At 42.4% G+C, this 11,303-nt stretch overlaps 1 protein-coding gene across 1 annotated transcript in view; it reads right to left on the minus strand.

Annotated features, from left to right (window-relative positions):
• Nucleotides 1-10,350, minus strand: part of AP2B1 (adaptor related protein complex 2 beta 1 subunit) — a 148,116-nt gene extending 137,766 nt beyond the window's left edge. The window contains exons 1-3 of the mRNA XM_021707121.1: nt 10,171-10,350; nt 9,191-9,294; nt 3,430-3,489 (exon numbers count right to left, since the gene is read on the minus strand). Of these exons, the coding sequence (XP_021562796.1) occupies nt 3,430-3,466 (37 nt within the window). The 5' untranslated portion in view covers nt 3,467-3,489; nt 9,191-9,294; nt 10,171-10,350. The remainder of the gene's footprint in view (nt 1-3,429; nt 3,490-9,190; nt 9,295-10,170) is intronic.
• Nucleotides 10,351-11,303: the final 953 nt, after the last annotated feature.

Consider the following 11,303-nt stretch of genomic DNA (forward strand, 5'->3'; position numbering starts at 1 on the left):
GTAGAGATGAGGTCTTGCCAAGTTGCCCAGGCAGGTCTCAAACCCGCGGACTCAGGCAATTCACTCACCTTGGCCTCCCAAAGCGCGGAATTACAGGCTGAACCACCGAGCCCGGCCTAACCGGCCTTTTCATGATAATTTAAAAGTACAGGCTAGACCGGGCAAGGTGACGCACACCTGTAATCCCAGCACTTTGGGAGGTGGAGGTGAGAGGACTGCCTGAGCTCAGGGGTTCAAGACAAGCCTGGGCAACTTGGCAAGACCTTGTCTCTATTTAAAAAAAAAAGAAAAAAAAAAAAGGCCAGGCTCGGTGGCTCAGCCTGCAATTCCAGCACTTTGGGTGGCCAAGGTAAGTCGTGTGCCTCAGCCCGCAGGTTCAAGACCAGCCCAGGCAACTTGGTAAGACCTTGTCTCTACAATAAATCAAAAATTAGCCAGACGTGGTAGTGCGTGCCTGGGGTTCCAGATACTTGGAAAGCTGAGGTGAAAGGATCACCAGAGCCCAGTAGGATGACACTAGGGTGGCTGTGAGTGTGTCACTGCACTCCAGCCTGGACAACAAAGTGAGACTCCCACTCAAAAAAAAAAAAAATTATAGGCCAGTTGTTACAGAATGCCCTAAGTTAGTCATTCATAGGTGCTCCTTTATGATTACATTGAGGTTACCTGTTTTTGGCAAGCTAACTCATAAGTGATTTGTACGTTCTTCTCAGTGCATCATGTCGTAAGGCAAAATGTTGTTTGTCCCATTATTGGTGAGTTAACACTGAATACTTGGTTAAAGTTGCAAATGTCAGATTTTTATACTGTAAAGTTACTATTTTTTTCCTTTATACTTAGTAATCTGTGAAAAGATATTTTGAGACTGTGTAAATATCCTGTTCCTCCACAAACTTTCACCTGCTAGTTTTTACATTCATTGATGAATCTTGTCTAAATTACTACCATGATTTATGCATATACATGTACACACACATTTATTTTTCAATGAGTTATAATCCATCACTATGATCACTTTTTTCTTGCTCAAATTATCTCAAATTTGGCCAGTGAAAGCCCCTTCAAGTTATGCTTTCCTTGACATGTCCCAACATTTTTTGTTTTGTTTTGTTTTTTGAGTCGGAGCCTCACTCTGTCGCCCAGACTGGAGTGCAGTGGCCGCTCCCGGCCACCACAGCCTCAACCTGCTGGGCTCCGGCGATCCTTCCGCCTCAGCCTTCCAAGTAGCCGGAACAACAGGCGCATGCTACCACACCTGGCTGATTTTTGATTTATTGTAGAGATGAGGTCTCACTGCCCAGGCGGGTCTCGAACCCGCGGGCTCAGGCAATCCACTCACCTCAGCCTCCCAAGGGCACGGGATTACAGGCTGAGCCACCGAGCCCAGCTTATTTTTTGAGCACTTCCTTACTTTCTGGCACAAGATGTTCATGTTCATCTTGTACTTTCCTTAAACCTTGTCCTGGGATCAATCATTTCTCCAAGGAGTCCTGATTCCTTTTAGGGAGAAATGGTATTTGGAAACCAAGATATAGGTAATAGCTGTCCTGTGCACCTACTGACTTGGAGACTCCATCAATGTTTGGGTGTGAAGTAAACGTGACTCCTGCATCGTAGATACTCAGTAAATGTTTACTATAATAAATAACGAAATGAATCAATAAAAAGACTACAAAATGTTCTTCAAGACTTTACTAAACCTGGAGACAATCAGGATATTAAACATTACATGAGAAATAAGAGAGACAAATTCTGGGGCAGAAAAGTTGTCCTATTTCAGCCATTGGAGGAGAGAAGAAAAGGTACATTTGAGAAGCCAGCCAAATTGTTGGCAAACAAGAGGAAAAGAGGAATGGCCGTTAGTGTCACGTCCAGAATACTTTGGCAAATATAAGGACTGCAGAAAACAAAAAGCACAGAATTCTGATCCGAAGGAACAAATAAATACAGCAATCTCAGCTGCAGGCACAATAGGCTGCAATGAACTAAACTGGTCTGTCTATGATGCGAGGGCCGTCCACATCTCTAGAAATGAGCTGTTTTGTTTGGCACCATTTTACAAAAGACAGAAAGTTGTAAGCTAGGCATGGTGGCTCACATCTGTAATCCCAGCACTTTGGGAGGCGGAGGCAAGAGGACTGCCTGAGCCTAGGGGTTCGAGACTAGCCTAGCAACATGGCAAGACCTCTTTTCTACAATAAATAAAAAAAATTAGATGAGAATGGTAGCACGTTCTATAGTTCCAGCTACTTGGAAGGCTGAGGTGGAAGGATCACCTGAGTCTAGCAGGTCGAGGCTGCGGTGGCTGTGATTCTGCCACTGCACTCCAAGCTGGGCAACAGAATGAGACTCTAACAACAACAACAAAAAAAAAGATGAGAGGTTGTACTTTCCCAAGATTCCTTAGTTTCTAGGCCTACACTCATTTAAAAACAAGAATTGCATTATTGATCACAAAGATGATGAGGCTAAAAAATCCAAAGTTACTCAAGTAATTCAGTCTATGACCTAAAAAAAAAATCATAGATTTGACTTTAGAGGTTCTCAGTTTTAAATATACATTTAGACAAGAAGCAGGGTAGATCTATATGGAAAGATGTGAAAATATCATGCTTCTATACATTTGGTAGGATTCCTTTTACATTAAAGATAAAATTTTTTAAAATCATGTGCATTAATACATACTTATATGCATAGAAAAAGATTTAGGAAACACATCAAGTTCCCTCAGGAATAGAAACAGGGAGGGGGAACTTTCATTTTTACTTTTTAAATACTTAACTATATGCTTTAATTGTATTTCTTATTATAAAATTTTTATTTCCAGCCGGGCTCGGTGGCTCAGCCTGTAATCCCGCGCTTTGGGAGGCTGAGGTGAGTGGATTGCCTGAGCCTGCGGCTTCGAGACCCGCATGGGCAACTTAGTGAGACCTCATCTCTACAATAAATCAAAAATTAGCTGGGCGTGGTAGCGCACACCTGTAGTTCCAGCTACTTGGAAGGCTGAGGTGGAAGGATCGCCGGAGCCCAGCAGGTGAGCTCACAGAGTGAGACTCCAACTCAAAAAAATATATATATTTTTATTTCCAAGAAAAAAATTAATAGAAGAAATGAGCTTCTTTCTCTTTTGCCCTCCTCAGATCTATCAATTTTCAATGGATCAATGTTGACTTCAAATAGAAAAGAGGAGCTCCTTTTACTAAAATAGAACCTTCAAATCAAAATTACGCACATCATAGTCCTATCTTTAAAAACCTATACTTCAGTAACTTGTTCAAATACATGCGTGTATAGAAGTTGCCAATTTTCAGTGAGACTGTTTCCTATATGTATATCTAAAGGAAAAGATCAGGAACATTCTACATTGGACGATCTTACACTACAACTTTTTGAAGAATCTCAAAGATTTGATCAGCTTTTCATACTTACCTTTTTTATTGGTTGTGAAGTACTTGGAGTCAGTCATGACTTCAGATCTTTAGTGTGCACCTACAGCAAGAGAAAAGAATTCCTTTATCTAGATCTTATATATATATATATATATATATATATATATACACACACAGAGAGAGAGAGAGAGAGAGAGAGAGAGAGAGAGAGAGAGAGAGAGAGAGAGATCAATCTAGTAAGATATCCAACTAATTTTAAGAACACTTATGTTAAGAATTTCTGCACTCAACAATGAGTATTGCCGGGCACAGTGGCTCATGCTTGTAATCCCAACACTTTGGGAGACAGAGGTGAGAGGATTGCCTGAGCCTACGGGTTTGAGACCAGCCTGGTCAACTTGGCGAGACCTCATCTCTACAATAAATCAAAAAACTAGCTGGGCATGCTGGTGTGTACCTGTAGTTCCAGCTACTTGGAAGGCTGAGGCAGAAGGATTGCCTGAACCCAGCAGGTAGAGGGCCGTGAGCATGCCACGCACTCTAGTATGGGTGACAGAGTGAGACTCTGACTCAAAAAAAAAAAAAAGAGCCGGGCTCGGTGGCTCAGCCTGTAATCCCGCGCCTTTGGGAGGCTGAGGTGAGTGGATTGCCCAAGCCCACGGGTTCGAGACCCACCTGGGCGACTTGGCGAGACCTCATCTCTACAATAAATCAAAAATCAGCCAAGTGTGGTAGCGTGTGCCTGTAGTTCCAGCTCCTTGGAAGGCTGAGGCAGAAGGATCGCTGAAGCCCAGCAGCTCGAGGTTGCGGTGGCCGCTCCTCCAGTCTGGGTGACAGAGTGAGACTCCAACTCAAAAAAAAAAAAAAAAAAAAAAAAAGAGTATCTTCTTCCTTACCACCACCACTGGTGATTCAAAGGATACAGAGGAAATTAAGAATATAACAAATAAAACTCCTTAAAGAGCTAATAGGGTAAAATCTAAAGGCCAAATGATCAGGTGATAAACTGAGCCTATTATGTATTATGGCTTTGTGATTTTACCCAAAATTATCTCCTCGAAGCCTCCATGAGCTAAAGCTAGACCTTTTTGTAAACACATCTTCAATCAATCACTTAAACACTGAAGATAAGAAAAAGTCTTATTCATTTTGAAAACTCTTTCTCACTACTTTCCATTCATGAAAATCTAGTTACTGACTTGCCTCAAGTTGGAGTAGCTTCAAAGCATGTATTCTGAAGTATAATATCAAATGAGAAAACAATCCTGCCAACTTACGTGATACTACATGCAACTTTTTTTTTTTTTTTGAGTTGGAGTCTCACTCTGTCACCCAGACTTGAGTGCGGTGGCCACTCCTGGCCACTGCAGCCTCGACCTGCTGGGCTCCGGCGATCCTTCTGCCTCAGTCTTCCAAGTAGCTGGAACTACAGGTGCACGCTACCACACCCGGCAAATTTTTTATTTTTTTTATTGTAGAGATGAGGTCTCACCAAGTTGCCCAGGCGGGTCTCGAACCCAAGGGCTCAGGCAATCCTCTCACTTCAGTCTCCCCAAAGCGCTGGGATTGCAGGCTGAGCCACTGAGCCCAGCTGCAACTTTTTTTTTTTTTTGAGTGAGAGTCTCTGTCACCCAGGCTGGAGTGCAGTGGCACGCTGACAGCCACTGCAGCCTTGACCTGCTGGACTCAGGCAATCCTCCCACCTCAGCCTTCCAAGTAGCTGGAACTACAGGCACACACCACCACGCCCGGATAATTTTTTGATTTATTGTAGAGATGAGGTCTCACCAAGTTGCCCAGGCTGGTCTCAAACTCATGGGCTCAGGCAATCCTCTCAGCTGAGCCTCCTATGTGCTAGGATTATAGGCGTGAGCCACTACGCCTGGCCTACATGCAACTTTCAATAAAAGGAATCTCTTTCAGAAAAAGAAGTCTCCATTAGTAGAACAATATTCTTTCACGACAAACATCTATAGAAGCAAACATGGCTTACACATATTTTTTTTTCATTGTGGCTTTATTTCCAACAATCTATATTTAGCCCAAAGAATTCCCAAAGAACATTATCAGTTTACAGTTAAAACAGGGCAAAGGACTGAGCATATCTGTTCAGTCATATTGTATGCAAAAGAGAATCAGAACCGGGCGTTGATGCTGGACAAGGTGGCTCACAGACACAAGGCTCCTCTAGTAAAACAAAAACAGCACAGGCTGGTCACTTTGCTCCCAAATAATTAGACAATTTTTCTGATTTAAGAAAGGACTCTGTCCAATGTACTTCTTTAAATATGTTAAATTTTTATTTAAATAATATTTCTTGCCAGGTTCGGTGGCTCAGCCTGTAATCCCGCACTTTGGGAGCCCGCGGGTTTGAGACCCGCCTGGGCAACTTGGCAAGACTTCATCTCTACAATAAATCAAAAAATCAGCCGGGCGTGGTAGCGCACGCCTGTAGTTCCAGCTACTTGGAAGGCTGAGGCGGAAGGATCGCCGGAGCCCAGCAGGTCGAGGCTGCGGTGGCCGGGAGCGGCCACTGCACTCCAGTCTGGGTGACAGAGTGAGACTCCAACTCAAAATATATATATTTCTTCTGCACTCGAAAATGAGTATCTTCTTCCACACCACTATCATTAACAATACTTATTACCAACTCTAGGACAAGACATTCTGGCACCTGTTCATTACTATCAGGTCAATATAACATGAGTGATGATACAATTGGCAAGCAATAACAAATATGATCTGGAAGAAAAGACCTAAGCACCAAACACACCAATGTAATTAAAGAAAAGGAAAAAGAGTCAGATAAACATATAAAATAATAAGAAAAGTCTCGTTCAAGTCTGTTCTCTAAAATGTGCTATTTGTGCAATCTAATGAAAACTAGACTCATTTCCTATCCTCCAACCAGTTAATTATTATTTACAATTTTGATCCTAATATAACAGTTTTTTAGGTCGTACAAGAATTTTACTGAATTATCTTGTTAAAAAGAAGTGAATTAGAACTCAGAAATATCATTATATAGAAATTTGTTTTAATATTTGTTATAATTAAAAATTAATCAGTAATAGAGGCCTTTCTTTTGCAATGTTTTTATAATGCCTTTCTAGCAAAAATTCAAAGAATGTTATAATCATTTAATCCATTCACAGTGTAAATTAGAGGGCAAACAAAGAAAGGAATCCAGGCCTGGTGTGCTGGTTCACTCCTGCAATCCCAGCACTTTGGGAAGCTGAGGCAGGAGAATTTCTTGAGCCTGGTAAATAGAGATGAGCCTGGGCAACACAGCAAGACCTTGTCTCTACAAAAGCATCTAAAAATTAGCCAGATGTGGTGGTGTAAGCCTCTAGTCCCAGCTACTAAGGAGGCCAAAGCAGGACAATTGCTTGAGCCCAGGAAGTTTAGGCTGCAGTGAGCCTTGATAGTGCCACTACACTTTAGCCTCCTGTAAGACAAAGCGAGATCCTGTTTCTAAAAAAAAAAAGAAAGGAATTCCTCACATAAAAGACCTTGAATAAATCTGAAGTTATCTATGAATTTACACGTACATACAGAAAAACCAGTATATCAAAATGATTACTAGAGCCTGACAGGAGGGCTATAACTCAAATCCGTATGTTCTGTCTAGGATCTTATTATGTCATTCTAAGTCTTAAAGGATCATCAAATAACAGGTGTGGTGGCTCTCGGCTGAACTCCTAGCACTTTGGGAGGTGAAGAAGAGAGGACTGCCCTAACCCACAGGTTACTGCCTGGGTCACTTGGTAAGACCGCGCACATCCAATAAATCAAAAAATTAGTTGGGTGTGGTGGCGCCTGCCTGGAGTTCCAGCTACGTGGAAAGCTGAGGCAGAAGGATCACCTGAGCCCAGCAGGTCAAAGCTGCAGTGGCCGTGAACATGCCACTGCACAGGAGCCTGGGTGACGGAGTGAGGCTCTGACTCAAAAAAAAAAAAAAAAAAAAGCCCATAAAATAGACCCTAAATTAAGAATCCCTGCTCTGAAGAAAAGGGATAAACATATTGCACTCTTAACCAACACTGTCATAAATAATAGTAACAAAAAATTCCCTATCCATATTGACAGGGAAACTGTACCAAGTCAGTCCCTGCCTTAAGAAGAAAAAAAAAAAAACTCCAAGAAAAAAACTGTCTAAACAAAAACAAATGAGACTTCTGCAAATGGTTGCAAAATACTGTGAATTTACTAAATGTCACTGGAATGTTCACCTCAAAATGATTAATTTTATGGTATGTGACTTTCACTTCAAAAATTTACACATGCTGGGCTCGGTGGCTCAGCCTGTAATCCCGCGCCTCTGGGAGGCTGAGGTGAGTCGACTGCCTGAGCCCGCGGGTTCGCGACCCGCCTGGGCAGTGAGACCTCATCTCTACAATAAATCACAAAAATCAGCCGGGTGTGGTAGCGCATGCCTGTAATTTCGGTTACTTGGAAGGCTGAGGCGGAAGGACCACTGGAGCCCAGCAGGTCGAGGCTGCGGTGGCCGGGAGCGGCCACTGCACTCCAGTCTGGGTGACAGAGTGAGACTCCAACTCAAAAAAAAAAAAATTTACACATATATTATTTTAATGAGACAAAATCATATGCTAGATATGGACATATCTAGAGGACCCAAAATATAGGATGATAAAAACTAATGTCTGCTAATAAGCCACAGGAAAAAGTAGACAAAATGAAGCTCCAGGGAAAAAAAAGAAAAAGAAAAAAATCAAGCATTTGCTGAAATGCCTCAAAACTCAAGCTTCTCCCAGAGGGAAAAAGTTCCTTCGGATCCTTAAAAATAAGCAACGCCAGGGAAATTTGAACTCAAACTACCTTTCTACTCACTGGCTGCTCTAAGGATTTATGGTATGGCCTACCAACATTGTTAAACAAGGCTGCCATAATCACTCTTACTTGTCCTAGACCAGAGTGTGATGTCACTGCATTTCAGAGACGGCCTCCCAGCACAGGATTATATATCCAGATTTAACATAACCTAGTTTCAACCAAATATAGGTTGTGAAAGTCCCTCCTTTCCTATCTCTCCCTCTCTCCAGTTCCCCAAAAGAGAAACTGAGGAGCAAAATAAGATTAATAGCTTGGGTAGAAAAAGGGCAGGAAAAAAAATAATAGGGTATTTATTTCAAATGGCTCTCGGGAAACAGGAGCTAAATTAGAGTTGGTAAGGCCACTAAGTCCTTCTTTTCACAAAGTTGAGATTTATACAGCTCAGTGCTCATAGTGAAAAACTGGCAAAAGTTAACCAAATTATAAAGCAGAAAGGTCACTCCAGCCATCTTTTATTACAAGGGTGAGAGGTGCTAAGTGCCTTTCTAATCAAATATTCAATAATAATGCAAAGACAATAGCATGTTCAGGTATCATTTAGCTCACAAGAAACTGAACTTAAATGCTAAATCACCTGTGATTTCTATTTAAATATTACAGACTACAAAATAATCTGTTAATATTATACAGAAAGAAAGAAGCTCAAAAGTGTATATTCAATCTTTAACTGAAAACTGACAAACTGGAAGGAAGGAAAGGAGAATGTGTCCTATCTAATATATTCCTTATTCAGCTTGGTTCAAATCTGTGCCTAAAACCGAATATGCTAAAATATGGGGGAAAAGATGAGAGAACTGGACTTCCTTGAGTCTCTTAATACAGAATCAAAATGTTAGATTTACTTTTATTTTACCACTCAACTTTTGGTGAGGCTCTTTGCAGAACACACCATCCTTTCTACTTCCTTGGGAGTTTCAACTGTTAAGATACCTGCAAACAGTTCTCACCTTACCACCACGCTTAGTCATCAGTGGAATGTGTTACACGTTTTCTTGTCCAGCTTCATCTTCTTCATCAGCTACTGCCTATTATTTGTAAACGTACCCTGAGGCTAAGCCCAATATACAAGATAGGTAATTAATAATCTAAATTGTTCCTCATTGAGACCACCTTCTTTCTTAGTCATTCTGCCTTTCTGAGTTTACTGTGTTTTCTTTTTCTTTTAAACCACAATGGTTATGCTAACAGTGTTTGGTAGTTTAAACAATTTTCTTTTTAAAAGTCAAAAGGTTAATGAAGCAGCTAGGCTTCATTCACATTGCTTCATAATGAAATAGCTAAGTGAATTCAATAAAGGCCTGCCCGCCCCCATATAGACGACTGTCCTAAAAACAAACAGAATGAAATACATTCTTTGGATTTAGATAAGAAGAAAAAAACAGGAAGTTCCAGTTTCTTAACTTCTAGCTTAATCTACAGTCTTTTCCAAACCGGGCTATTCCTGCTAAGCCCAGGAAAAAAAAATTCCGGGTCAAGATTTACTCCCATTGGCTTCCCTCTCTCTCACATCGGGTCAATTCTAGAGGTTTCTTATCCTTCCTCTACGTGTCAGAAATTTTTCTTTCCCTAGGTGGTCAAGACTCTAGGGATAAGTTCCTCCATTACAAGGTGGAGAAGAGGTGTCTCTTAACCTCAAATTACGAGAGATGGACGACGTTTGCCCACCAATGAGGAAACCTATTGGGGAATCCCTTTTCCTTTTACTTGGTGGACACGTCCCAGCCTCTCAAGGAACGACGCGGAGCGGGAAAGAAGGAAGGTTTCCCCTACGGCCTCCAGCCTTCTACCGACCACACCCCTGGCTTCTGGCCTTCCAAAACCCCCGGTTCCGAAACACATCTTTCCTCCCACCCCCCACTACCTGCCGCCACACTCGAGGATTCCCTCACGGCACCACAGCCACCACGGAGGAGACGCTTTCTCCAACCCTTTTCCACACAACGGTCACACCCGACGGCTCCCTCCATCCTCAACGGTCACGTTCTTAGGATTTCCTCTCCTCCCCCGGTCTCCGACCCAGCCTGAGGATTCCCTTCTCCTCTTCCCCCAACTCCCCAACCAATTAGGGACACACCTCAAAGTCAGTCGCCTTGAACTCACCGGAGGCAAGGGTGGGGGTGGCGGCAGCAGCTGGAGAGCACAACCCCGGGTGGTGTTGTAATGGTTTCCTGCCGGTCACGATTCTTTCTCTAGATCTAAGCCACTGCGCAAAACCCACTTTGCCAGGAACAAAGATGGCAGGCAGGAAACTCTGATGTCAGAAAACATCGTCGCGTGACGTCATCGGGGTGCGCGGGAGAACCAGAAGGGCGGCGATCTCTGTCGCCTTGGAGACTGAAATATTTCTCTGTGTCCTGCAAAGGCCGGCCGACCTCGGCCTCAGAGGATGTGCAGGAGCTATCCCAAGAGATATATGAAAGCGGACGTTGCCTGGATTTGTTTCCTCGCACAGAAATTCTCTGAAAACCTTAAACAGTATAGAGGATGAAATATCCTATTCCTTTCTTAGCAAACAACACAACTTCAGCTAATTTTCCTGACAGGTTCCGAAGAGCATAATGGTGATCCATCCAGCCCAGGCCTATACGTGGACAGTGAGGTTAGAGGAGAGTGTTGCAAAAAAAACGAGGTTGAAATAGCATCCGATCTGAGTTTGAATCCTTACCCTAAATGTGATTGGAAAAGTTACTGATTGTCTCCTCAAACTTAGTCGTATCTGTGAAGTGAAGACAATGATATATCTCAGGAATGTGAAGCTTAAATGGAATCAATTAGCTAAAACTCCTAGTTTGTAATTGGTGTGCTTACACAAAGCAAGTTTCAGAAACTGAGACCTAGATGCCAAGATCTGGAACTAGAGAGCAAGCTTGATCAAGGTAAATGAAACTAGCTATTAACGAAACTAGTTGTCCCTAATGTTTGAGGGTTAGAGGAAGGACGAAGAGTAAAGAGATGATATTTTTTTCTCACGTTTTTGCCTATCAACTGTGTGAGTCAGAAGGGTATATGTATTTTAAAATGTCATTCTTAAGAAAATAATCAGGCCAGGCGGGGTGGCTC

This window comes from Carlito syrichta, unplaced genomic scaffold (genome assembly GCF_000164805.1).
Source record: "Carlito syrichta isolate Samal-C Ts95f unplaced genomic scaffold, Tarsius_syrichta-2.0.1 Scaffold316387, whole genome shotgun sequence".
NCBI classification, from domain to species: Eukaryota; Metazoa; Chordata; class Mammalia; order Primates; family Tarsiidae; genus Carlito; species Carlito syrichta.